General features: G+C 43.5%; 3 protein-coding genes across 4 annotated transcripts in view; 1 reads left to right on the top strand and 2 right to left on the bottom strand.

Annotated features, from left to right (window-relative positions):
* Positions 1 to 233: 233 nt before the first annotated feature.
* adam17b (ADAM metallopeptidase domain 17b) lies at positions 234 to 13,790 on the top strand. Its single transcript, XM_024377748.2, has 18 exons — positions 234 to 903; positions 1,330 to 1,462; positions 1,644 to 1,777; positions 2,060 to 2,148; positions 2,480 to 2,657; positions 3,362 to 3,492; positions 3,833 to 3,919; positions 4,073 to 4,183; positions 4,282 to 4,426; positions 4,658 to 4,749; positions 5,000 to 5,152; positions 5,356 to 5,555; positions 5,892 to 5,995; positions 6,159 to 6,293; positions 6,563 to 6,693; positions 11,109 to 11,276; positions 11,665 to 11,721; positions 12,357 to 13,790. Exons 1-18 carry the CDS (start codon positions 816 to 818, stop codon positions 12,771 to 12,773), a joined length of 2,553 nt encoding a protein of 850 aa, XP_024233516.1. The 5' UTR covers positions 234 to 815; the 3' UTR covers positions 12,774 to 13,790.
* Positions 13,791 to 14,397: 607 nt separating this feature from the next.
* cpsf3 (cleavage and polyadenylation specific factor 3) lies at positions 14,398 to 21,204 on the bottom strand. Its single transcript, XM_024377749.2, has 18 exons — positions 21,002 to 21,204; positions 20,615 to 20,678; positions 20,399 to 20,496; positions 19,994 to 20,122; positions 19,495 to 19,672; positions 18,855 to 18,944; positions 18,488 to 18,638; positions 18,102 to 18,277; positions 17,699 to 17,857; positions 17,308 to 17,454; positions 16,971 to 17,123; positions 16,655 to 16,763; positions 16,453 to 16,551; positions 16,021 to 16,115; positions 15,761 to 15,848; positions 15,414 to 15,480; positions 15,185 to 15,281; positions 14,398 to 15,092 (listed from the first exon to the last, which is right to left on the bottom strand). Exons 1-18 carry the CDS (start codon positions 21,070 to 21,072, stop codon positions 14,991 to 14,993), a joined length of 2,073 nt encoding a protein of 690 aa, XP_024233517.1. The 5' UTR covers positions 21,073 to 21,204; the 3' UTR covers positions 14,398 to 14,990.
* Positions 21,205 to 21,840: 636 nt separating this feature from the next.
* Positions 21,841 to 27,754, bottom strand: part of asap2b (ArfGAP with SH3 domain, ankyrin repeat and PH domain 2b) — a 48,043-nt gene continuing 42,129 nt past the window's right edge. For both annotated transcript variants that reach the window (XM_024377746.2, XM_042300621.1), the window contains exons 20-28: positions 26,523 to 26,590; positions 26,141 to 26,254; positions 25,605 to 25,881; positions 24,861 to 24,962; positions 24,399 to 24,669; positions 24,070 to 24,131; positions 23,198 to 23,280; positions 22,917 to 23,036; positions 21,841 to 22,782 (exon numbers count right to left, since the gene is read on the bottom strand). In XM_024377746.2, coding sequence (XP_024233514.1) covers positions 22,708 to 22,782; positions 22,917 to 23,036; positions 23,198 to 23,280; positions 24,070 to 24,131; positions 24,399 to 24,669; positions 24,861 to 24,962; positions 25,605 to 25,881; positions 26,141 to 26,254; positions 26,523 to 26,590 — 1,172 coding nt within the window. In that variant the 3' untranslated portion in view covers positions 21,841 to 22,707. The remainder of the gene's footprint in view (positions 22,783 to 22,916; positions 23,037 to 23,197; positions 23,281 to 24,069; positions 24,132 to 24,398; positions 24,670 to 24,860; positions 24,963 to 25,604; positions 25,882 to 26,140; positions 26,255 to 26,522; positions 26,591 to 27,754) is intronic.

The raw sequence follows: 27,754 nt of genomic DNA, 5'->3' as shown, positions 1-27,754 counted from the left end.
AGGCGTGTTACTGTATAAGATAAGTTATTTCATGGTTGTTTCAGCGTTGTCAGTGAACGGCCCCCCAGAAAATCTTATTTGAAAGTAATTGAAAGTAATGAAAGTAATTGAAAGTAATGACAGTAATTTCACGTTGACAAAATAGGTCTATACATACACTACTACCCAGGCCTAGGCATATGGTTGGGATTTTAAACGCAAATGTTAGACGTTAAAATGGGATGTCCAAGCATTAAAAATAGACCAGCCCAGATGTCGCTCGGGTTTGCAATCCCTCTACTGCTGCTAAAGCTTTATTATCCTTATGTAAGAGCTGCAGTGACTGAAGCAAAAATGTTCTGCAAGATCCTCCGAACACAGATCTACAGAAGAACAATTTTAAGTTTTTTGGGGGGTAAAATTAGTCTACAACAGGGGATAGATTGCGGTGAAAATAGTGTGTAGGCTACGCGTCATGTTAATGTAAATTGAACAACTGTAATGTGATTTTTTTTCTGTCACAACACTTCCGGGTATGCGGGAGCTGGTTTTCAAGAACAAATATTTTTGCCGAAACTAGAAGTCCGACTTTTAACAATCGGTTATAGTTGCAGAACAACTGAATGTTTTGCTTACATGGTCACCGTACCAATTTTGTTACATGGTCACCGTACCAATTTTGTTAAATTGTTGCCTGCCTTGGGAATTCGGAAACACCTCAATTAGTGGGCTTTTGGAGAGATTATCCCGATACAACACATACTGTGGAAACAGTTTTTTGACCAGTGTATGGATTTTTTTCTTTTTTTTTACACGTTCCACCCATAAATACCGATATGCAGATAGTCTTTTTATTTATAGTTTCTCTATTTTTAACGAATGGTGCAACAAAGCCGCCTGCGGAGGTTGTAGATCCTGAATATGGTGAGTGGAGAGAGCCTAGGCTAACTTGATTTTCAGTTAAACAGATGTCATGAGTTTATGCTACTCGAGATGGGGATGGTCACAAACCAAACATCCCACACACATAACAGTTGCCAAAGAATATACATCATAATAGTATTTTCCATATGGAAATAACATCTGAAGGAAAAAGTATTTCAGACTTTGCATGTGAGACCACTTGTACATGCCAATATAGCAATTATGGCAGCAATAATAGTATAACTCCTGGGTTAACCCCCCTGGCACTTGATGTGTTATGAGAGAACTGTTCTGATAGAATCGAATAAAACTGAATAGTTTTAGGTTGAATAGGTTGGTATATGAACTTTCTTGTGTTGGTAGTATTTAGTCAGGAAAATGTGTTCTGTACTCATCTGTTCTGTTATCCTCTGCCTTTTGTTTCAGACTTCCTCAGTTCCATGCTTTCAGACTTTGAGGTGCTGCCCCTCGCCAGTCTCCAGACTCACTCGGTCCGGCGGCGGGACCTCCAGACACAGACCCACGTGGAACGACATCTCAGCTTCACTGCCTTACAGAGGTAGGAACTCCACGGTTGTGTCCCTATGGGCCCTGGTCAAAAGTAGTGCACTATATAGGGACTAGGGTTCCATTGGGATGCAATTCAAATGTCAATGCCTCAGTTGCACTAGTCACTGATCTGATTAATGATCTTTGTGATTTACTTTCACCCTGTTTCTTACTCTGTTTGTGTGCGCTAGGCATTTCAGGCTGTATCTGAGGACCAACACGGAGCTGTTCACAGGGGACTTCAGTGCTGTGTTCGTGGGTGAGGATGGACAGGAGGACAGTTACGAGGTCAACAGACAGAACTTCTTCACCGGCCATGTCATAGGTAAGATGGACACCACATGGTTGGGCTCAGAAGCCACCAGATTGAGGTCCATTATGGGGCTTTAAAGTGCTACATTGATTATAAAAGGTTGCCTACCAGTATCATCTGGACTCATCAACCTTGGACCACTTTTGAGGTCTGAAAACATTTGGCTAACATCTGATTTTGGAGTAAACTATCACTTTAACGTCTCTTAGTGCCTTAGGAATTTGGCTTTGTCCCATGTTTATATTTTGTGGTGTTTCGCATCATAGTTGTTTACTGAGTGTTGTCCATTTGAAGGGGAGGAGAACTCTAGAGTGCAGGCGCATATTGATGACAATGACTTCTCGGCACACATCCTCACTGACGGAGCAGAGTACAACATTGAGGTATGGTATCACACTATTTTAACAGCAGATTGTGATATTACAACAATATGACAATCTACTCTGAAAAGTCTCAGTGTGTGTGAGGAATATTCTGTATATAATCCACCTGAGTTTTATAATCATATAAAATCTTCCTTTCTGGGCAGAGCTGTGGTAACACTCCTGGCATATGTCACATATACAAATCTCCCCACCGGAAACCAGGGCTCAATCCCTGTGTCCACCCTTCCCAATGTTTCTCTCACCTGCCTGAATCCTCTTCTGATTCCCATACTGTCTCAATAAAGTGTCAAAATACCCCCCTTTTGTTTGACTCCCTGTCCTTTCTCAGCCCCTGTGGAGGTTTACGTCGGCGCCCCCCGATGGCCGTTTGCTGGTATACCGTCCTGAGCACATAAGGAACATCAGCCGACTGGCCTCGCCCAAGGTCTGTGGCTACGTGAAGGCTGACTCCAATGACCTGCTGCCTGAGAGTATGAGATCAGCTAGACTGGAGGATGAGGAGGAAGGTAAGTGGGAGAGAGGGAAGTAGGGTGAAGACTGAGAGGGTGAGTAGGGGAGCACGAGGGAGAGAGCGAGTGTGGGGGGGAGAGTAGGAGGTGAAGGTTGAGTAGGATTGAACTCATAGTTGACTATGAGAGAAGAATGTGGGGTGGAGCTTTCCCAAACAGTAAAATCCTGTCCCTCATAAGTCCAAACCACATGTAGTGACCACTCCATCTAATGCAACCCAATGTATGCTATTTTAATATGATTGAATTTACAGTCAAACTAAACATATTCACATATCAGGCTATCCAGAAGCCCTGGTCACATTGTCAGTGTCTGTTAAATTAATAATCATATCCTCATCCGTTATTCATACTAGCTTAAATGACTTGCCTAGTTAAATAAAATACAACACATATACTTTAAGTTAGCTGTAATGGCAGACCCATGATGATGACGACATAGCCATGTTCCCTGCAGTTATGGTGTGAGAACCAAATCACTCTTTATGAGAAGCACTCGGTGATCTCAGTTGCTGTTGTTAATTGTATGGCATGAGATGTCTAATTGCAATATATTTGTGAAATTGACAGCTTGAATCTGCCCAATGCTCTGTTTAGGGTGGTGTAGTGTAGAAAATAAAAGTGGTGTGTAGTTCAGCTTGACAATGTCTCTATGGCACTGACTGGCAATGAAACATGATCTCCTCTCCACTCATCCACAGAGCCCCTGGTCAGGGAGAAGAGACAGGTCCATGACCACAGGAAGAACACCTGCCCTTTACTCTTGGTGGCTGACCATCGCTTCTTCCAAGAGATGGGCCGTGGCGAGGAGAGCACTACCCTCAACTACCTGGTGGGGGGCGATGTTTAGTAAGATAAGATGTGATGTTATGTGTGTCCCAAATGGCACTCTTGTCAAAAGTAGTGCACTACTCCCTATGCAGTTGCCCCTTCTTTTGACCAGGGCCTATAGGCAAAGGGGGATACCTCGTCAGTTGTACAACGGAATGCATTCAACTGAAATGTGTCTTCCTCATTTAACCCATTTAGCTCTGGTCAAAAGTAGTGCACTATAAAGGAAATGGGATGCCATTTGGGATGCATCCTATGTTGTTTGGGGTGGTCTTTGGCTTGATGGTTGTATGTGGAAAAACACCACCTACCTTTCTCCCTGTTTGTGATTGGTCGGTCAGATCGAGCTGATTGACCGCGTGGATGACATCTACAGGTCGACGTCGTGGGATGACGAGTATAAAGGATACGGGGTTCAGATCCAACAGGTGAGTTAGCTGAGACAGGCTGAGAACTACCCCGTTGCCATGCTGCCGGGAACAGATGATCACTGTCCTTTAAAACATTTTTTTTTACCATGAGGTGGGATTGATGATTGATTCTTCCTTCCCATCATTCTCAATCTTTAATCCTCAATGTAGATCATCATTGAGAAGGTCCCCACCCGCGTACCCCCGGGGGAGGCCCACTTCAACATGAGGGGAAGTCCCGTAGAGGGTAAGGATGTCTGGGACGTGAAGAAGCTTTTGGAGGTGAGCAGCATGTTTAATCATCTGAGTAATGACATCAGAGTAGTCGTATACTGTATGATAATAGGCCATAATATATTCCCTCTTTGTTCTCATTGCAGCAATTCAGTGTGGACATAGCAGACAACGCGTCCAAGGTGTGTCTGGCTCACCTGTTCACCTACCAGGACTTTGACGAGGGGACCCTGGGCCTGGCCTATGTGGCCCCCTCCAGACAGGGCATCCCTGGGGGCCTCTGCTCAGAGAGTAAGGTTGTGTCCCCAAATAGCACCCCATTCCCTATGTATTGTACTACTTTTGAGCAAGTCCCATGTTCTCCCAGGCCCGTAAGGCGCTGGTTCAAAGTAGTGCACTATATAGGGAATAGGGTTCCATTTTGGGACGGATAATAAGCCTCCCGTCAACACATTAACCTTGACCACAACTCTGACGTAGGTAAACTGATATTGGAAAATGTTTGTCCTTCTCTGTCATCAGAGTGCCCTCCATCTTCGCCTGAGACGAGAGCTATTTATCTCAACACTGGGCTCACCAGCACTAAGAACTATGGGAAGACTATTCTGACCAAGGTGGGTTTATGAGACCCAGACACAGAATAAACTTAGACTTGGACAGAAAAACAATTCTCCACTGGGCATTCATTTTAGTCCAGGACTAGGCTTAATCTGTGTCTGGGAGACCGCCCCTGCAACTTAAAAAAAAAAAGACGCTTCGAATTTGGAACATCCAAATGTACACAAAGGCAATACCTATTATTCTGGCTGGAATAGGCACCATCATATTTCACTAATATGACCTTTTCTTATGGTTTGCCCTCAGGAGGCAGACCTGGTGACAACTCATGAGCTGGGCCATAACTTTGGGGCAGAGCACGACCCTGATAACATCCCCTACTGTGCTCCCAGGGAAGACGAGGGGGGCAAATACGTCATGTACCCCATCGCTGTGAGCGGAGACCACGTCAACAACAAGGTTCAAATACCCTCCTTTTTCCCCACTCGACAAACCAAACATTAATCTTAAGCAAACCTTAAGTCTTCATTATACCAAGAATGATTATGGATGTGTCCGAAACGGCACCCTAGGCCATAGGGCTCTGGTCAGAAGTAGTGCGCAATGGAGGAAATAGGGTGCCAGTTTCGGACACGGCTCTTGACCTTGTTTTGTGTCCCCAGCTTTTCTCCAACTGCAGTAAGATCTCCATTGTGAAGCGTCTGAGGAACAAGGCTCCAGTGTGCTTCAGGGAGAGGAACAGTAACGTGTGTGGGAACAGCAGGGTGGAACAGGGTGAGGAGTGTGACCCGGGACTGCTGCACATCAACGACGACCGCTGCTGTACCTCCGACTGCAAGCTCCGCCCCACAGCCAAGTGCAGGTGAGCCCTCTCTGGAACCACCAACCCCCGGATACCTGCACACCACACCCACTTAGGTTCTAGGAACAGTGGTAGGATTCTGACAACATTTGGTGGTAGTTTGTGATATGTTGATTGAATGTTATAAAGAATGAATCTTCTCTCTGTGATATCACCCTGTATTACCATGATATCTCTCTCGCTCTCTCTCTCTCAGGGTGATATCACAGAGAAGAATCATTCTTTATAACATTCTTACAACATATCATAAACGACCACCAAATGTTGTCAGAATCCTACCACTGTTCCTAGAACCTCTCTCTCTCTCTCTCTCTCTCTCTCTCTCTCTCGATGTAGTGACAGGAACAGTGCATGCTGTAAGCAGTGCCAGTATGAGCGGGAGGGCAAGGTGTGCCAGGAGCCCATCAGTGCCACCTGTAAGGGCAAGTCCTACTGCACAGGTAGGTTGATATCACCTGATACCCCCCAGAAAGGGAGCCCCACCACTACACCATTCTCATGTCTACAAGCCCTAATAAAACATGAGCGTGAAACAATGTCTTAGTTCTTTGTTATTTCTATGTCCTTTTATGAACAATGACAATGTCATATTTTTGTTCCCAGGCAACAGTAGTGAGTGTCCGTCTCCTGAGAACGCCCCTGACAAGACTGTGTGTTTGGACAACGGAGAGTGTCTGGACGGTGTATGTATCCCTTTCTGTGAGGCCGTCAAGAACCTGCAGTCCTGCGCCTGCAATGGTACACTCCCCTCACCATCACCACCCCTCCTTTTAAAGGCTGTAGTGGACTAATCCAACCTCAAGACATAATATAATATCACATGCCATTAAGCCGTTTTTGCATGGGTTGCCTCAGCGGGAATTGTACATTACAAGCGCCATGCTCTACCATGCTCTACCAACTGAGCCACACAGAACCTGTATACGCTAAGTGTTCTGCTTTATTAAAGATGCCTTTTACTCATAATATGTTTTACTACAGTGTGTTGTTCTTCCTACCCGCTCTAGAAACCAACTCGTCATGTAAAGTGTGCTGTCGAAGCACCAGTGGAGTGTGCGCCCCATTCCAGGACGACGGAGGGGAATTCATCTACCTCCGCAAGGGGAAACCCTGCACCGTGGGCTTCTGTGACGGAGCAGTAAGTGACACCTGACCTCTGACCCTTACCCTCTAGTGCAGTGGTTCCCAAACTTTTTATAGTCCCGTACCCCTTCAGACATTCAACCTCTAGCTGCGGACCCCCTCTAGCACCAGGGTCAGTGCACTTTCAAATGTTGTTTTTTTCTGCCATCATTGTAAGCCTGCCACATGCACACTATACAATACATTTATTAAAAATAAGAATGAGTGTGAGTTTTTTTGTCACAGCCCGGCTCATGGGAAGTGACAAAGAGCTCTTATAGGACCAGGGCACAAATAATAATATAATAATAATAATAATCAATCATTTTGCTCTTTATTAAACCATCTTGCATATAAAACCTTATTTGTTCATAGAACATCGTGAATAACTCACCACAGGTTAATGAGAAGGGTGTGCTTGAAAGGATGCATATCTCTGCAATGTTGGGTTGTATTGGAGATGGTCTGTCTTAAATCATTTCCCACACTCAGTCTGTGCCTGTATTTAGTTTTCATGCTAGTGAGGGCCGAGAATCCACTCTCACATAGGTACGTGGATGCAAAGGGCATCAGTGTCTTAACAGTGCGATTTGCTAAGGCAAGAAACTCTGAGCACAGCCGTATCAAGAAATCTGGCAGTGGCTTCTGATTAAATTAAATTTTCACTGAACCGCTTGTTGCAATTTTGATGAGGCTCTCTTGTTCAGATATCAGTAAGTGGACTGGAGGCAGGGCATGAACGGGATAACAAATCCAGTTGTTTGTGTCACCGTTTCGGGAAAGTACCTGCATAATTGCGCACCCAGTTACTCAGGTGCTTCGCTATATCACATTTGACATTGTTCGTGAGCTTGTTCATTTGCACACAAAAAATCATACAATGACGGAACGACCTGTGTGTTGTCCTTGTTAATGCAGACAGAAAAGAGCTCCGAATTCTTAATCATAGCCTCAATTTTGTCCCGCACATTGAGTATAGTCACGGAGAGTCTCTGTAATCCTAGATTCAGATCATTCAGGAGAGAAAAAACATCACCCAGATAGGCCAGTCGTGTGAGAAACAGCGTGCGAGAAACATCGTGCAAGTGGTCAGACAAGTGAAAAATTATGGTCAGTAAAGAAAACTGTAAGCTCGTCTCTCAATTAAAAAGAAAACGTGTCAATACTTTGCCCCTTGATAACCAGCGCACTTCTGTATGTTGTAAAAGCATTACATGGTCGCTGCCCATGTCATTGCATAGTGCAGAAAATACACGAGAGTTCAGTGGTCTTGCTTTAACAAAGTTAACCATTTTCACTGTAGTGTCCAAAATGTCTTTCAAGCTGTCAGGCATTCCTTTGGCAGCAAGAGCCTCTCGGTGGATGCTGCAGTTTACCCAAGTGGGTCGGGAGCAACTGCTTGCACGTGCGTTATCCTTCCACTATGTCTCCCTGTCTTGGCTTTTGCGCCATCAGTACAGATACAGTGCCTTGCGAAAGTATTCGGCCCCCTTGAACTTTGCGACCTTTTGCCACATTTCAGGCTTCAAACACAAAGATATAAAACTGTATTTTTTTGTGAAGAATCAACAACAAGTGGGACACAATCATGAAGTGGAACGACATTTATTGGATATTTCAAACTTTTTTAACAAATCAAAAGCTGAAAAATTGGGCGTGCAAAATTATTCAGCCCCTTTACTTTCAGTGCAGCAAACTCTCTCCAGAAGTTCAGTGAGGATCTCTGAATGATCCAATGTTGACCTAAATGACTAATGATGATAAATACAATCCACCTGTGTGTAATCAAGTCTCCGTATAAATGCACCTGCACTGTGATAGTCTCAGAGGTCTGTTAAAAGCGCAGAGAGCATCATGAAGAACAAGGAACACACCAGGCAGGTCCGAGATACTTTTGTGAAGAAGTTTAAAGCCGGATTTGGATACAAAAGATTTCACAAGCTTTAAACATCCCAAGGAGCACTGTGCAAGCGATAATATTGAAATGGAAGGAGTATCAGACCACTGCAAATCTACCAAGACCTGGCCATCCCTCTAAACTTTCAGCTCATACAAGGAGAAGACTGATCAGAGATGCAGCCAAGAGGCCCATGATCACTCTGGATGAACTGCAGAGATCTACAGCTGAGGTGGGAGACTCTGTCCATAGGACAACAATCAGTCGTATATTGCACAAATCTGGCCTTTATGGAAGAGTGGCAAGAAAGCCATTTCTTAAAGATATCCATAAAAAGTGTCGTTTAAAGTTTGCCACAAGCCACCTGGGAGACACACCAAACATGTGGAAGAAGGTGCTCTGGTCAGATGAAACCAAAATTGAACTTTTTGGCAACAATGCAAAACGTTATGTTTGGCGTAAAAGCAACACAGCTGAACACATCATCCCCACTGTCAAACATGGTGGTGGCAGCATCATGGTTTGGGCCTGCTTTTCTTCAGCAGGGACAGGGAAGATGGTTAAAATTGATGGGAAGATGGATGGAGACAAATACAGAACCATTCTGGAAGAAAACCTGATGGAGTCTGCAAAAGACCTGAGACTGGGACGGAGATTTGTCTTCCAACAAGACAATGATCCAAAACATAAAGCAAAATCTACAATGGAATGGTTCAAAAATAAACATATCCAGGTGTTAGAATGGCCAAGTCAAAGTCCAGACCTGAATCCAATCGAGAATCTGTGGAAAGAACTGAAAACTGCTGTTCACAAATGCTCTCCATCCAACCTCACTGAGCTCGAGCTGTTTTGCAAGGAGGAATGGGAAAAAATGTCAGTCTCTCGATGTGCAAAACTGATAGAGACATACCCCAAGCGACTTACAGCTGTAATCGCAGCAAAAGGTGGCGCTACAAAGTATTAACTTAAGGGGGCTGAATAATTTTGCACGCCCAATTTTTCAGTTTTTGATTTGTTAAAAAAGTTTGAAATATCCAATAAATGTCGTTCCACTTCATGATTGTGTCCCACTTGTTGTTGATTCTTCACAAAAAGATCTTCTTCTGTTGTCCTGATTTCCAGGGGTTTGCAGAAGAGGATGTCGTCCTTAATTGACCCCCCATTAACATAACAGACATATACCAGGAGCTGTGCCAGGTCCGCCACGTCTGTTACCTCATCCAGTTGTAATGCATAGAATTCACTGACTTGTATGCGAAGCAGTAATTGTTTCAGAACATCTCCTGCCAAGTCACTGATGTGTCGGGAAACAGTGTTTGATGGAGGCATTGTCTGTATAGTTTTTTTGGGCCTTTTCCCCCAGCATTGTCCCAGCCATATCCGCAGCAGCAGGAAGAATTAAGTCCTCCACAATAGTATGGGGCTTGCCTGTCCTTGCCACTCGGTAACTCACCATATAAGACCCTTCTAGTTCCTTCTGGTTAATGGTATCTTTTGCTTTTATACGTCTTACTACTCAAAAGTCGTCTTAATGATCTGTTTTTTCAAATTGGCATGTTTTGTTTCTAGATGTCTGCAAGTTGTGAGATTGTACTTTTTCCACATATAACACACTGTGGCTGAGGAAAGGCACTACTCCCAGTATACACGTCCGTTTAAAAGTTTGGGGTCACTTAGAAATCTCCTTGTTTTTTAAAGAAAATTACATTTTTTTTGTCCATTCGAATAACATCAAATTGATCAGAAATATAGTGTAAATATTGTTAATGTTGTGAATATTGTAGCTGGAAACAGCTGATTTTTAATGGAATATCTACATGGGTGTGCGGAGGCCCATCTGCAACCAGTACTAGCAGTACTACCAGTAGAGCTGGTATGTCTCTATGGACACGGGCCTTACTAAATGGACTGTTTGAATTGTTTTTTAAAATCTATTTTTTATATATATTTTGAAATGTGAATCACATTTTTATTTGGCGTACCCCCAACGGCATTGCGCCCTTACCTCAGTTTGGGAATACCTGCTCTACTGTATTATATATCGATATTATATCCCCTTTCACTTGATTGGTTTTGCACATATAAATGGAATCCCTAGAACAGGCATTTTGAGTGTATCCCAGAAGAAAGAAAAAAAATAAAGATTGTTGATGGTAAGTGGATGCTTCTTAACCTTCTATGTACAACAAATAGAAAAGTTTTCTTTAAATGTATTTTTTAGGGGGTGGGGGGAAGATCATCTTTATCAATGGAATTGTTTGCATAATTTCTAATCCCCTTGTTAATTATTTAAAAAAAAATCTCTATACTTTCCCCCCATACCCTACCATCCCTGCCCTAATTGGAGTAAATTAACTGACAACAATACTTCTATTGCAACTTACAGCTATTTTGGTCACATCTAGCAACAAGTCTTGCATGGCTGTACAGTTTTCATTTCTGGATTGCTGTGGTCCGAGGGCCTTCTTTCTATTCTCGAGTAATTCTATTTCTATGGTTTTGGAACTAGCATGTGATATTTTTGTCTTATTCAGGGTAAATGTATGAAGCAAGTTCAGGATGTCATTGAGAGGCTATGGGATTTCATTGACAAGCTGGACATCAACACGTTTCGGAAGTTTTTGGCGGACAACATCGTGGGCTCTGTGGTGGTCTTCTCCTTGGTCTTCTGGGTCCCCCTCAGCATCCTGGTTCACTGTGTGGTAGGTGTTATGTTTGTTCCTTGATGAATGACAAACTGGGGCATAGGTTTAGCTACTTGTGATTACAAGATTCTTGAGCTAGCAAAATACATTGGTGTGTAGCCAAGCAAGGCAATAGATCCACATCCACGTTGTGTGTTGCATTATGGGAACTGTAGTGTTTTTTTTTCTTAACACACAATAATACATTGGATGCCCATACTCAGACATTCTGAGTGTTGTCATCAATCACCTAATACTGTACATGTACTATATAATAACAACCTGTCACATGTTATTATATAGTACCCGTCACGTTATCATTTTATTATATAGTACCTGTCACATGTTATTATATAGTACCCGTCACATGTTATTATCACATCTAACATATTTTTCCCACTTACAGGATAAAAAACTGGATCAGCAGTATGAACAGACCACCAAGTCTCTGCTTTTTCCGAGTGTAAGTATTGTTTGATTCATATATGTCACACACACACAGTACAAGTCAAAAGTTTTAGAACACCTACTCATTCAAGGGTTTTTCTTTCTTTATTTGTACTATTTTCTACACTGTAGAATAATAGTGAAGACATCTAAACTATGAAATACCACATATGGAATCATGTAGTAACCAAAAAAGTGTTAAACAAATATATTTAAAATGTTTGATTCTTCAAATTAACCACTCTTTGCCTTGATGACAGCTTTGCACACTCTTGGCATTCTCTCAACCAGCTTCACCTGGAATGCTTTTCCAACAGTCTTGAAGGAGTTGTTGGCTGCTTTTGCTTCACTCTGCATTGCAACTCATCCCAAACCGTCTCTATTAGGTTGAGGTCAGGTGATTGTGACAGCCAGGTCATCTGATGCAGCACTTCAATCACTCTCCTTCTCCCTTAACACTTTTAACACTTTTTTTGATTACATGACTCCATATGTGTTATTTCATAGTTTTGAAAATAGTAAAAAATAAAGAAAAACCCTTTAATGAGTAGGTGTGTCCAAACTTTTGACTGGTACTGTATATACAAATTATGCACTGTAGTCATCTTGGTTTTCTGACCCTTGGCTTTGACCCTGCTTGTGTGTCTCCAGAATGCAGAGTTTATGAGCAGTCTGGAGTCAGCCTCCGTACGGATCTTCAAACCCCCTGCCATTTCAGCCCTGCGCTTCCAGGCCTCTGGCCCCCAGCAGACCAGCACTCCCCCCATCCAAGCCCCAACTCCAGCTCGAACCCCTGGGGCCCAAGTCCCAACCTCCACTCCCAGCCCTAGCCAGAGTCCCCTGCCCCCCCTGGAGAGCCCACGCATGGCCACCATCCAGGAGGACCCCAGTTTTGACTCCCACCTGGATGAAGAGGCCCTGGAGGGCGACTTTCCCATGGGGAGTTCGGCTCCACACTCCTTTGAGGATCTGACAGAGCGTGGGCCCCTGGCCCGGCGCAGTGACAAGGCCCTGTCCTTCAGACTCCAGAGACAGGCCCGCATCAACAGCAAGGAGACAGAGTGCTGAGAAAGGGAGGCGAAGAGAGAGAGATACTGAGGGCTCTTTAACACAGAGGAGACTGATAAAGAAAGAGACTGGAGGAGGAGAGGACAGAGCGTGGGAGAGGATGCTCACCCAATCACCACTGAATGGCAGACCACAGAGTAAAACAAGCTGGACTTGTCTGATACTATATGTGGGCTGAGTTATATAAGGTATTATATGAAGTTGGAGAGCAGCTTCAGTTGAAAATAGGATCCACTGGGCTAAAATGAAACCTACTGAGCATTGAAAAGCCAAATTCTTCAAAACTGAAATTAGAAATCAACATAGTCAATCTTTCACGATGAAACGATCACGTCTAGAATTGTCTTGCGACGACCAGGTCATATTGATGATGTTCTGGTTTCAGATGATGTATTGTTTAAGATATCCTGGGCTGCTCACTTGCACAGCCTGGCATATGAACATGTTGCACCATGCCTCCATGTATGTAGTTGAGTTGGTTGACAGTGACACTTTTGGCGCAGTTTGAAAATAGGTCAGCAAATATATGCTTTAACACCCTTATGCATACATCACCAGCAGTAGTGTGGCTATGTCTGTAATATCATTGGCCTGGTGCGAGTTAATGTACTTTGTGGCACAGCAATATAACACTAGTTTACCGCTTTGCTCTTCGTAACCGTGACATGTAACCTGGGGGGTGAATTTATCATGGAGAAGTCTACAAAACTGTTACTAAGTATTTCATTTGTTTGGCGAGCCTGGTTGGCTGTAACTAATAACAAAACCAGCATAATGTTTACTTTTCAATTCTGTGAACCGTAGCCTGAACCAGTATTACTCAGAGATAAATGGAGGACTCATTTTTGTACCTGTGCCGTTATAGCCATTGAGGGTGTTTCCGTTTTGAGGGAATCCATTTTCTTCCAGGGTCACCCTGAAGCTTTCTTACTCCAACAGGGTCACCAGAAGCTTTCTTTCTCCAACAGGGTCACCAGAAGGGATCAGCCAATAAAGTTGGAAGTCCCGCCCAGTTTACTACATTAAATCCCGACTGTTATTAGGTAATTTGTCAAACCAGACCTGTATGGTGTTTTATGCATGGAGATAGATCTGACCATTACAGAGTTGTCTGATATGCAAGATTGACAAAACTCTAATTGTTACTCAACTCTTAATTGCGGAAAGTGTTTTTGATACCATTTGTATGCTTTCATACGACAATTGTGACAATCAGCAAGATGTCAATTTCTAACCTCACACGAGCCAGTTATATAATATAATCGCCCAATTCTGGCTTTGGCCACACAAGATCTCATCCGATGTTTGAAAATGTATTGTTGTATTAGCTACCTTTTATTTGCCATATTATCTGGTATTTTGTGTTTCATTGTGAACTCCTGCCAGACATCTCACCGACCTGTTATGGGTTTAACCGAGTTTACATTGGAAATCCCATATTTAGGAATTTCTTTGTATTTTATGCTCTCACATACAGAATATGATTTATTCTTTGAAAGAAAGCCCCAACAGCGTCCTACAAGTATTTTATATCTGGATTTGTGATTAACTTGTGTCATGCCTCAGGTAGGTTGTCTTCAGGTGTTGCAATGGCTATATATTAAAATGTCAGAGACACTCAAACTTTGTTTTACGCTGGCAGTGAAATTTACCCATTTTATTAAATTGCTCACATTGCTGCACTTCTCAATATTTCAGAACATATTCACAGAAATAACTACTTTATAAACCTGTAATATTAGTTCAGAAATGTGGCCAGCAGTCCATTAATTACTTTATTTAAAACAAATTGTGTCAATGCAATGCATAATGCAGATATACAAAGTCTACATGTTGACAATTCAACGTAAGTCAATGGAGGTTTGATTCCTGTGGAATCTACACTTTCCCCAAACAGATTCTTCCTTTATGTGAGATAAGGCAGCTAGAATTACAGAGGAATGAAACGGAGGGGGCAATGTTGTCAAGACATTACAAGTACTGGGACAACATGTAGAATATATCCACTGCCCGGCTAATATACGCATATCAATTAATAATGCACAGGAAAACTCTTCATATAGACCATGTCAGTACTGCACTGCCCGTAAAGGAAAGTGGGCAAGTGCCTCTGGGTGATGCTGTTTGGGAACCCCGGTGTTTTGGGCCGTGCCTATTGCTTCTGGGACAGGCTGCCTGTCCAGGGAGAGAGAGAGGGGAGGAGGTGGATGACTCTCCTCAGATGGCAGGGTTGAGAGCATCATAGAGCCTCTGCACAGCCAGCTCCACCATCTCTCTCAGGGTCTCATCTTCAGCACTGCCCTCCTCATACTGCACCGTCTGCACAACAGACAGACAGGGGAGAACCAGGTCAGAGGAGAACACACACACACACACAGAGAGAGAGACAGACATATCTACTAAATCCTCACTCTGGTCTCTGGGCAGATGAAGGCAGTATTCCCGTCCACTGTTACTGTCAGGTTCTTATTGTCCTTGAAGTCCACACAGTCCTCCCCAAACATGTCACTGTTGAGGGAAAGATTTCAAATGTCTCAGAGAAGCGATTCTATCCGATACACATTCACAACCTTCCTGTTGACCCATGACAGGCGTGTGTGTGTGTGAATATAGAAAACGTGAATAGGGGGTGGAACTTACAGAAGCATAATCTCCAGCCTCTGCTGGAAAACATCAAGTTCTATACCTTCTTTCTTGTGCTCCATAACTATAGGATGAAGAAATTAACATCAGCAAGGGAAGGGACAAGCACAAAGACATTAAACATACTGTAATGATAGTCCATAACGCAGAGATAATGTTAGAACACGTTCGCTGACCTACGTAGCACACCTCTTTTCTTCACAAAACTAACCCTGTGTCGTAGTATTTTACCAGTCTTGTACTCACTATACTACACGAGAACAGACATGTGAAAACGGACATTTAGCGTTCAGATTTCTTCACCGGCCCCATGATAGAGATAACGTTGGACTTTCTTCACTGACCTTTCTGTGCTTTAGGGTTGGACTGGACCTCCAGAACCACTGTGGTGACCGCATCAGCATACATGTCATTCAGAGGGTTGGCGATCCACTGCGGAAGAAAGCACCAATACAAAACCAGTTAGCTAATGTTCACACCCTTTCCTATAGGGTTGCAATATTCGAGCAACTTTCCCAGATTTCCTGCTTATTCCCTTCTGATTCTGGGACTCTTCCTACTGGGATTTCTGGAACCCCTACTTTCATTACATTCAGTATCTCACCTCTAAAACCACCATGCCAGCTTCATGCACCAGTGTGACATTCTTGAAGATCCTGAGTGTGATTTTCTCTGCAGACTCCACCTCCTCCACATCCCCTAAAAGACAAGTGGGTTTGTATACTCAGACAGTACCGAGAAAAACTCCAGACCTTGGTTATAAGTGACAGCTTTACAGTGGCGTTGAAAACGGCCCAATGTAACCACTACTGTAAAGCAACTGGCACACTCCCACAACAAACTCTAATAACACCTGCAAAAAAAACTCAATTCGCTAGGTGTTCCCCGCTCGTCTGTTGGTTGCCATTTGTTGAGTGATATTTTGTTGGCTTCCACATTTGTCCGATTCGGAATCAATCAGCAGTTGTTGGTGTTGATTGATTGACCAGTGTGCCTAAATGTCCAACAAGGTGAGCAGAGTTCTGTAGAAACCCACCTGCCAGGTTGCGTAGATGGCTGGCCAGCAGAGAGATGGGTCCAGTGAAGGGAATGGCCTGGGTCTGCTTCACTGTGCTCATGGCCAGGTCTGTATAGTCTGGAGACAGAGAGAAGAGCTCATACACATGGTAGTACACACATGTGGACACACACGGAGGGATGCTTGCACACACACAGTCAGATAGTGAATCAGTACTGACTGGACAGATCTGAAGGGGTGAGGATGTGGTAGCTGAAGTTGCGTTTGACCAGGATCCCAGACACCCTCTGACCCTGCTGACACTTCTTATCAGCCAGGGAGCCCATCACCTACGGCACAGAACAGCAACAGTCAGTATACACACACACCACAAGTGTTTGGAAGACACAAATCACCTCAGTTGTACACACTATAAAAAATCTTTGATAATTCCGCTTGATGCCAATGGATAAAGTCTAACTCAATTCAGTCTAATTCTCCCAATAAATTATATTACAGTAGGAGACCGCGAGAGAGAGAGTGGAGGATGGGCTCACCTTAGCCAACTTCTCTCCTCTGAAGTTGAGTGTGACGGCCTCAGTGTTCCGGGGGTTGTGCACCTCAATGTGGACCTCATCATTGTCCTCGTACTCCCTGATCAGAGCAGCTTTCAGACGGGCCATCTCATTCTGCTCCCCGTGCACCAGGATCTGCAGGCGGGACAAAGAAATATGTCACACGAGCAGGCTCAAGTCATTGAAGTATAACGGGGAAAAAAGAGAGGCCCAAGCACACTTCCTTGTGGAACTGTGTCCCGTTGGCATTTATCATTTGATTACGGCCCGTAAGATAAGATCTGACTCATTTAACGGCCAACGGAGTGTGTCTATTTACCACATGAGGGGGTTTGAGAGCCCTGATGAACTCGCTGGTCTGTTGGTAGTCAGTGTGGGCTGAGAAAGAGATGTAGTCCACAGACATCTTCAGCTGCAGCTTCTGGCCTGACATGGTGGTGATCTCCTCTGGCTCTGACATAATGTGCTGAGGATAGAGTCACAGAGGAACAGTCAGCTCACACACAGAGTAATGAATCTTAGCACGGCTGGAAATGACTTGATTTTAAAAAAAATGGTGTCCATGTTTATCTGTCATTTGATGACGCTAAAAAATACTTGATCACAACAAAGCTTGGCTTGCAATAAGACCCCACTGTAGGATTCCTTTGGTTGTGATGACCTGGTGTGACTGAGAAATGTCTTAGGAAGGGTTGAAGACCGAGCCCCACCTTTGCGAGGGTACCCTCCACAGAGTAGCCGGCGATGATGACGCCGTTCCTCTTATCGGTGCACCAGCTCTCAAACAGCTCTCTTGACAGACCGCTCTGCATCATACCTGGAGAGGCCATCACCACACTGGGCCCGATGTCATCAAAGTGGTCCATGCTCTGGTAGAGAGTGGTACAGCAGACTTAGCATGGACCGAGGGACACAGCAGGTGCTAATTCATTAGAGCACACCGTAGTAAAACTTTTTGAAAAGGAAATTAAAAGGAGTGTTTGTTATTGGACAAGTTCAGATAGTCACTCCCTGTTTCAGCCTGTTTTCTACTTTTTGGTGCCTAATAAAAAAACATTTTTAAATGATTGAAAAATGCCACTACCAAACATTCATCTGATTAACGCCACCCACCTTGAGGTTGCTGATGTGCTTGAAGACGAAGGGGTTGTTGACGTTAATGGCCTTGCGGATCTTGTCGTTCATAGCGTTGACGTATGTCTGGTAGACGGCCATGCACTTCTTGGCCAGAGACGACGCGTAGTAGATGGGAATGTCATGGAGCTCTGGGTGGTTCTGCCAGTACTCATCTGAAACACACACGCAGAGGCACATAACCACACACACATTAGAGAAGGGTTGTGTTCATTAGTGCACGCAACAGAAAACGTTTTAAAACAAGTTTCTGATTGGATTAGGCCAGGTGACTGTTGGTCCCTAATGAACACTTCCATGGATGAGAGTCACTGGATACCTGCTCTAAAGGCAGGCTGAAGAGGGAACTGGCTGGAGAATCTCACCCAGGATGAGCAGCAGTTCCTGGGCTCGGCCCAAGGCGAACACGGGGATGAGACAGCGGCCCTCTCTGTTGACGATGTCATGGATTGTGTTGCAGAACCGGGCCTCCCGCTCCTCCCTCTTCTCATGGATGTGTGTTCCATACGTGGACTCCTGAGGACAGAGAGCAATACACATCAAATCCTCATGTTAGGAAAACAAGATCACACGAGAATCAAAGTGAAGTATGCTGCTTTTTTGTGGTTGTGATTAGGCTGGGTTGCCGTAAAGCACCATGTGACAACTGCTGACAAATGAATTTGATTGCCTGATTGATTAATTGATTGTAGTTGTGTTTAGTGTTGTATGTTACTATTAGCGGGGACTCACAGTAATGAGGATGTCAGGCTTGACACTCGGGATCTCGGCTGCCATCAAATGCCTGTCCTCCTGTCTGGAAAAGTCACCTGTGTAGAGGATCTATGGACAGACACACACCCAAAGGAACAAGGATAACAGGAGACAGGTTAGTTTAAACCTACAATTTTAAGAGACAGTAGCAAAGTAAATAGACAAAAATATATTTCTGTTTCAAAGAATTATTCACTCATGTAATTGTATTGGGAACATTTGTCCAGCATATGGGTGCCACCTACTGGCCACAGTAAACAATACAATATGTATACAGTGCATTCAGAAAGTATTCAGACCCCTTCACTTTTCCACATTTTGTTACATTACAGCCTTATTCTAAAATTGATTAAATTAATTTTTTTGCCTCATTAATCTACACACAATACCCCAGAATTGTTTGAAAATGTATTACAAATAAAAACATTCATACCTTATTTACATAAGTATTTAGACCCTTCGCTATTAGACTCGAAATTGAGCTCAGGAGAGAACAGAATTTCTGGGAAATCATGTGCTATTTATGATAAGAACCTTTTCTTATGGTCCTTTCACAAAGAAGATGATGAATAAGCTGTAGTTGCTTTCCCAGTAGTCAATGTAAATGTAATGTAGTCACCTTCACGCCAGCGATCTCGATCATGAACATGGCTGCCCCCAGGACGTGACCGGCATGGTAACACCAGAACTTGATGCCGGCCACCTCCTTCACCTCGTGAAAGTTGATGGTCTCGATCTTGTCCATGCTCTCCTCCAAGTCTGTCTCTGTGTACAGCATGTCGTCGGCTGAGATGTTACTGGGAGGGAAAACACAGAGACAGACAGGGGCACAATGTGAACCCGAATCATCCATAATGGATAATGGCATGTCTACAATTGTTTTGCCCTGAAGTCATGGCTGTGTAGACTTATGACGTCTAACAGTTAGATGCCAAAGGAGTCGACATAGGAATCTACAGCCATGTCTTCAGGGCAATACATTTTGCAGCTACTCTATCAAGAAAGAAACAGTAGAGTACGCTGCTATTTCCACGAACCGAGTAATGTTCCTTATAGGAGCCAAAGGCTAAAGTTAAGTAAGTCAGGCTGTTATTGGAAGTTAATAAACTCTTGTCTACCTGACTTTGACATAATCAGACAGCAGCCAGCGGTAAATAGCTTTGGTGGCGTGGGTCATGAAGGTCCTTCCTTTGAAACTGGTCTTCTGGAGAAACCAAGGCAAGGCTCCACAGTGGTCCAAGTGGAAACTGAGATAGAGAGAGGAGATTATAGAGAACTGAATATGGTGCATTAGAAAACTGAACTCTTGTCTTCAGTGTGTTAATTCATCTGACCTGGGGAAACATATAATGGGGTTGTGTTTATAAGGCCCAAAACGTAGGAAAACTCACAGAAACAGAAAGCTATTTCTGAACTTGTCCATATAAGAAACATTTGTTTATGTTTTATGTTGTGAAAAGTTTTGCTACAGTTGAACTTGACCCCAATAAACACAACCCAGATGAGAGATTAGGAATACTCACTGGCTGATAAGAAGCAGGTCTATCTCAGCAGGATCGATCAAGTCAATATATGGAAGAGCATCCATTCCTTCCAATCCTGGGTGGATTCCACAGTCCAGCTACAAAGGAAAACGGTTGTTGTACTCAATTATCAGGTTACTTCTATTTTGGAATGTCTCATACAATCCATAATGCATGGTAAATTCAACAGGGACAGCAGAGTGCACGTAATATTACCATGATTTTCCGTCCCTTGAACTCCAGAATGATGCATGACCTTCCCACCTCCTGCCCAGCTCCACTGTGAGAGGGAAAGAGACGTCAATCACTGTCTGATGACATTTGTGACAGTGACGTTCTGGCAGATTCAGAAAAATCTTATGCGTTATGAACGTAATGCATAGCTACGGTAGCTACTTGAAAATACCATCTAGCTATCTATACGTATACTAGGTAAATCACTGTGGCATCTTTGGACAACTACTAATACTAGGTAACATTGAACAAATTCATAATTTATCTAACTAGGTAGACAGGCATCAGTCTTCATGTATTTGCTAGTTAGACGGGTTAAATTAGCTAGCTAGCCAAAAAGCTCACGAAATGTTGAATGTATAAACCCACAGTGGTCTGATGAGGAGCTGATCACTTTCCTCCGCAGGCACTGATAAATCAGCTTTGCGTTTCGCCGCCATATTTTCTCTTACGATTTAATTAAAATATATATGCTTATTATGTATTAATTGTACTAATTCATTCTTCTGACACCTACAGAAACTAACCGCACGCTGACTACAACAACACTTCCGGTCCAGCGATATATGTCCGTACGAGGAATGGTCTTTGCTATAATGTGTTCCGATGTTGCAACATGGGGCGCCCATTCAGGAGCACACAACGTTTTGTAACGTTCAGGTAGAAATATGTTATTTAGAACAAACATGCTTCTCCAACATATAAAACACGAAATCATGTAGGCTGTATTTATGACATTTCTATCAGCAACGTTGGAGAACGTTTGGCAACTGAACATGGCCCTGATTTTAGGGCATAGTAGCCAGAGCACAGTATAATCATAATGACGTTGCTATAATCTATCCTCCGAAAAAGGACTCTTTCATTTATGGACGTTATTTAATTATTTTTTTAAAAGTTTGTTTTCATTGTGCTACATACAGATTACTCAAGAATATGTGGGTTGGTCCATTTTTTTGCCTAGTTGGTCTGTCTAACAAACTTTTTGGGGCTCAAAATGATCACTATCTCGCTAATATTGGTGCCCTCAAAATGGCAGTGTTGGGGCCTCAAGGAAAAATATTGGCTGGTGTTAGAAATACCAGAAATACCAATTTTTGGTCCCAGTCCACCCCAGAATCAGATAATGGTTCTGTTCATAATCATCAAATGGAGTGACCACTACAGATCTGTCTTAACCGAATGCAATGAAGACAAAACACACAATGAGCAATTTCACGTTTTAATGAATAACCATGGACATGTAAAGAACATGAGGGAAGAGGAAAATGTAGGATGTACATTCCTTTCAATTATCTCAAATGTTACAGCTACAATATACATACAGAGTTACCCTGCAACCCTTTTTCCAGCATCATATATTCACAAATGCTCTCTTGATAAATTAGATTTCTTTCAATGTTAGATTCAAACATATCAGTTTCCCATCAGCAGAAGCTGTCATAGGATGATCATGCTCGGTGATACACAGCAATGTAATGACTGATGTAATATATAGACTTTGAGTGGTTGTAGTACAATACGTTTTTTATTATACCAACTTACACTTTAAATACGCATCTGAATTGATAACACAAAGGCAATATTGAATTTAAAGACAAGTTTGACTGTAATCCTCAAGGATGCACTGTACTGTGTGGACTTTAAATAAAACATAATCAAGCAGAATCTTGCTCCAGTTATTTCCAGTTGTCCCAGCAAACCAAGTGGAAATATACTTTCTCAAAACTTAGCATGCAGGTTGAACAGTTTCCCCCATTTCCCACCCAAATATTCCAGCATTGTAGATTAGAACATTCTGTTGACAGGTCAGAGGTCACCTAGTCATCATCTTTGGCTGTTTGGATGCATGAGAATATCACCACCCACACATGTGATGTGCACATCCCACACCTCTTTCACTCATAGACATTGTTTTTCTCCCAAACGATACCCTATTTCTTATATAGTGCACTACTTATAGAGCTCTGGTCAAAAGTAGTGCACTACATAGGGGATAGGGTGCAATTTTGGACAAGAGCAGATAACACACAGCCTAGTAGTGAGCGACAGCTTCGGTCACACCATCAGATGCATCAGTCAGTGATTAAGTGCACAAATGTCACAGGGAAGACTCCTTTCCTAGTCGAATCCCCCTCAATATGTCCCACCTGCAACACACACACACAACAGGACACACAGTCAGTGGATCAGAGACATAAGGACACAGTCAGAGGATGTGTGTGTGTGCGTATGTGTGTGCGTGCCTATGCGTGTGGGTGTGTGTTGGAGCTGTTGTACTTACCCACCACTCCTGGTCCTCCTCTCCATCCACTACAATCACCTCTCCCTCGGTGAACGTTAGCTCATCTGGGTTATCAGCTAAACAGCTGTAGCGGGCTTTCACCCTCCTGGACCTCTGTTTCTAAGGGCCAAATAATAATAAGTTAGACAAGAAGATGTTAGTTAATGTTTTTTTGCAAGTGTTCAATAATCAGTGTAAATATGATATTACTGTATTGCTATAATAGCCTGTGTGTTAGGTATTGATTGCATGCCACTGATTGGCTGAGTTGAGGATCTCACAGGGAGGTTAGCGCGGGGCTTGGGTGTTGGTGGAGGAGTTGGACCAAAGCTCTGAGGGGATCCAGTTACAGGTGCATTCTTTACTGCTCACACACAAGCAAAAAGACACATTGGAACATTTAATCATCAATTCATGGACATGGTCCCAGATCTGTTTGTAATTTTACCAACTCCATTATTCGAACCAATTGGCATGACAAATCCATAAGGAATTGGCAAGAAAGAAGAAACAGACTGGCACCCAGATGAATAAAAACAAAGCTCTTTGAACCAGAGCAGGCTAGTTATTAGATATTGTAGGCTGAGTGTACAAAACTTTAGGAACACCTTCATAATATTGAGTTGCACCCCCTTTTACCCTCAGAATAGCCTCAATTCATCGTGTCATGGCCACTACAAGGTGTCGAAAACGTTCCACAGGGATGCTGGCCCATGTTGACTCCAATGCTTCACACAGTTGTGTCAAATTGTCTGGATGTCCTTTGGGTAGTGGACTATTCTTGATACACATGGGAAACTGTTGAGAGTGAAAAACCCAGCAGTGTTGCAGTTGTTGACACAAACTGGTGCGCCTGGCACATACTACCATAACCTGTTCAAAGGCACCTAAATATTTTGTCTTTCCCATTCACCTTCTGAATGGCACACATACACAATCCACGTCTCAAGGCTTAAAAATCCTTCTTTAACCTGTCTCCTCCACTTCATCTACACTGATTGAAGTATATTGTACAAGTGACATCAATACGGTTTCATAGCTTTCACCTTGAGTCACCTGGTCAGTCGTGGAAAGAGCAGGTATTCCTAATGTTTTGTACACTCAGTGTATACTAAAAATGTGTGAATGGTATTTGAGTGTGTGATGTGTTTACCGGATCTATTAGTTTGTCCAGCAAGCCTGCCGGGTGGTCCTTTAGGCATGGGTTTATCTGAACTGAAACCGCACACACATTAATTGTCTTAGTTAACTGATAATACATATCATTATAAACCTAACACAAGACTTAATACAATTAAATGAGAACATATGAACCTGAATTGGTCAGCGGACGTATCAAGCGTCTCAGAGTAGGAATGCTGATCTAGAGTCAGGTCCCCCCCTATCCACATAATCATATTTATTGTGATATAAAATACTAAACTGATCCTAAATCAGCACTCTTACTCTGAGATGCTTGATACATACTGCCCAAGTTCTTACATAGTGGGTGATTTAGTTGATTTGGACCGTGCGGCTCTGCTTCTGGGATGGTGGGCGGGTACAGGAGGGGGCTGTGTGAGTCGGAAGGAGGGTGCAGGGGGCACTGTTGGCGGGAATGGTGGTAGTGGGATGATGGGGGACACTGGAGGCCCAGGTAATACTGAAGGTAGTGGTGGTAGAGGAGCAGTCTTATGGCTTCTAGACTCCATCACACTGGTCCTTTTACTCACCAGGGGAGGCGGAGCAGCAGGTGGAACAGCTGGGGGAAACACTGGATGGAGACAAGGGAGTGATAGCAATCAGTCAAATGTATTAAAAAAATAAAAAGTTTAACATCGGCAGTTGTAACAAAGTGCTTATACAGTACTTAAATCTTGTTGTTGTGCCAGCAGCGCAGCATAATCACATGAGGGGATAGGTCAGGAGCTAGTACTATCTGGTAATATAATGTAGTGCACTTACCATTCATGGAGCTGTTACGCTCCGGGATGTGAGGGTTCGGGGGGTCTGAGGAGGACCTCTGTCTACCCACCACCTCCATATGAGCCTGCTTCCACCCTGGGCCTACAAGGTTACAGTCATAGGGTCAATCATGTGTAGGGTGCAGTCTTTCGGATGGGACGTTAAACGGGTGTCCTGACTCTCTGAGGTCATTAAAAAAGATCCCATGGCACTTATCGTGAGAGTAGGGGTGTTAACCCCGGTGTCCTGGCTAAATTCCCAATCTGGCCCACAAACCATCACGGTCACCTAATAATCCCCAGTTTACAATTGGCTCATTCATCCCCCTCCTCTCCCCTGTAACTATTCCCCAGGTCGTTGCTGCAAATGAGAACGTGTTCTCAGTCAACTTACCTGGTAAAATAACGGATAAATAAAATAAATAAAATCATTTATTTATACTACAGTTTGGCATCTGGTGTTTAGTTCATTATTCCAGCAATCATGTTAAGGAACTGTAATCTATGACCTAGCGCAGGGCTGTTTAATTCTGGTCTTGGATGGCCGAAACATTTCCGATTTATGTTTCTAACTTGGAGCTGATTGCACTCACCTGGTGACGTAGGTCTGAATCATGCCCTGATTAGGAGAGTGAAAACCTGAAAAAGGGTTTTGGCCCAATAGGTCTGTAATTGAACAGCCCTGACCTAGAGCATGACTTATGCTCTATGACCTATGGCCGATTCTCATTGCCAATGGACTGACCTTTGCTGGTGTTCCTGGGGGGCAGGGGTGGGATGTGTAACCCCGGTCCCCCTGGCATGCCGCGGGGAGGGGGGCTGAGGTCCAGGATGGCGCCATAGGTCTCATTGTTCATCATCATGCTGGGGACATGGGCTCTCTGCTTGTCCCTGACCAGGCTGGCTGCATCGCGGGCCAGGGAGGACATGTTGAGACCTCCAGGCATGGGACCCATGGGACCATTTCCTGGGACAAAACAGCTGACCGGACGCTCCTGCTCTGGCCGTCTTTGGGGGATGGGCTGGGTATGGGCGATAAAGAGTGTAAGTATGCTAGTGTAGTATAAGCTAGTATGCTATTGATGTAATGTCTTCAACTGAGGTTGAAGTAATATAGCACTCACTCAAGTACTGACTCGTGCATTTTTGGCAAAATAATTCAACTAATACAGCAGTACAGGTTTGCCTGGTATAGCATAAAATCATGGTTAGAAGAATTTGTGAATTCTATTAGAGTTCTATATGAGTTTTGAGTTATGAGGTAGAGGCTATCCAACTCACCTTGTCCTCCATCTCGTCTTCGCTCTCGTCCAGGTCGTCGTCTTCGTTCTGGAGCCGCCACTCATATTCCACATGCACATGGACGTTAAACTTCCCCGTCATAGCCTGGGTCAGCTGGACACCACAAATACAGTCAACCTTTACCATTACCCATGTTGATAAAACAGAACCCTGGACCATCCTCTAAGACAGCTGGATCATCAAATTCAAAGTAGGTGCCACACATCGGTGGTGGATGAGTTGAGTTTCCCCTTATCTTTGTAAAGCGCATTGGGAACCTATGTGGAAAAGCACTCTATAAGGCCAATCAATTATTATTAGTATATTGTTACAGTGTTCAAATCCATGTGACCTTTAGATTCAATTCAAAGACTGCACTCACCAGCTCTTCACACTGTGAATGTCTGAGGCGCTTGGCTATGTCCATTGGTGTTTCTCCTGCCTCGTTGGCTGTACACAGACAGACAAACCAATTTATGTGTTTCATATATATATACACATTTCCAAAAAGGTGTTAAACAAATCAAATATATTTTATATTTGAGATTCTTCAAAGTAGACACCCTTTGCCTTGACAGCTTTCCGCACTCTTAGCATTCTCTCAACCAGCTTCATGAGGTAGTGACCTGGAATGCATTTCAATTAACAGGTGTGCCTTGTTAAAAGTTCATTTGTGGAATTTCTTTCCATCTTAATCCATTTGAGCCATTCAGTTGTGTTGTGACAAGGTGGGGGTGGTGTACAGAATATTTGGTAGTAGACCAAGTCCATATTATGGCAAGAACAGCTCAAATAAGCAAAGAGAAACGTCAGTCCATCATTACTTTAAGACATGAAGCTCAGTCAAGCCGGGAAAGTGTCAAGAATATGGAAAGTTTGTGCAGTCGCAAAAACCATCAAGTGCTATGATGAAACTAGCTCTCATGAGGACCACCACAGGAAAGGATGCCACAGAGTTACCTCTGCTGTAGAGGATAAGTTCATTAGAGTTACCAGCCTCTGAGATTGCATCCCAAATAAATGCTTCACAGAGTTGAAGTAACAGACACATTTCAACATCAATTGTTCAGAGGAGACTGCGTGATTCAGGCCTTCATGGTCGAATTGCTGCAAAGAAACCACTACTACACCAATAAGAGGAGACTTGCTTGGGCCAATAAACACGAGCAATGGACATTAGACCAGTGGAAATCTGTCCTTTGGTCTGTTGAGTCCAAATGTGAGATTTTTGTTTCCAACCGCTGTGTCTTTGTTAGACGCAGAGTAGGTGAATGGATGATCTCTGCATGTGTGGTTCCCACCGTGAAGCATGCAGGAGGAGGTGTGATGGTGTGGGGGTGCTTTGCTGGTGACACTGTCAGTAATTTATTTAGAATTCAAGGCACACTTAACCAGCATGACTACCACAGCATTCTGCAGCGATACACAATCCAGTTCGGTTTGCACTTAGTGGGACTATCATTTGTTTTCAACAGGACAATGACCCAACACACCTCCAGGCTGTGTAAGGGCTATTTGACCAAGAAGGAGAGTGATGGAGTGCTGCATCAGATGACCTGGCCTCCACAATCACCTGACCTCAACCCAATTGAGATGGTTTGGTATGAGTTGGAC

This window comes from Oncorhynchus tshawytscha, linkage group LG18 (genome assembly GCF_018296145.1).
Source record: "Oncorhynchus tshawytscha isolate Ot180627B linkage group LG18, Otsh_v2.0, whole genome shotgun sequence".
Lineage (NCBI taxonomy): Eukaryota > Metazoa > Chordata > Actinopteri > Salmoniformes > Salmonidae > Oncorhynchus > Oncorhynchus tshawytscha.
This window is presented reverse-complemented; position numbering and strand designations above follow the sequence as displayed.

Coding starts and splice junctions, on each gene's coding strand:
- cpsf3 (XM_024377749.2), bottom strand. CDS start 21,072: ATGGCGGCGAAACGCAAAGCTGATTTATCAGTGCCTGCGGAGGAAAGT. Junction 20,123..20,398: donor GACCTGCTTCTTATCAGCCA/GTGAGTATTCCT, acceptor TCTCTATCTCAG/TTTCCACTTGGACCACTGTG. Junction 17,124..17,307: donor CTCTCAAACCCCCTCATGTG/GTAAATAGACAC, acceptor TCCCGCCTGCAG/ATCCTGGTGCACGGGGAGCA.
- adam17b (XM_024377748.2), top strand. CDS start 816: ATGCAGATAGTCTTTTTATTTATAGTTTCTCTATTTTTAACGAATGGT. Junction 1,463..1,643: donor AGCTTCACTGCCTTACAGAG/GTAGGAACTCCA, acceptor TGTGTGCGCTAG/GCATTTCAGGCTGTATCTGA. Junction 5,996..6,158: donor GGGCAAGTCCTACTGCACAG/GTAGGTTGATAT, acceptor TTTTGTTCCCAG/GCAACAGTAGTGAGTGTCCG.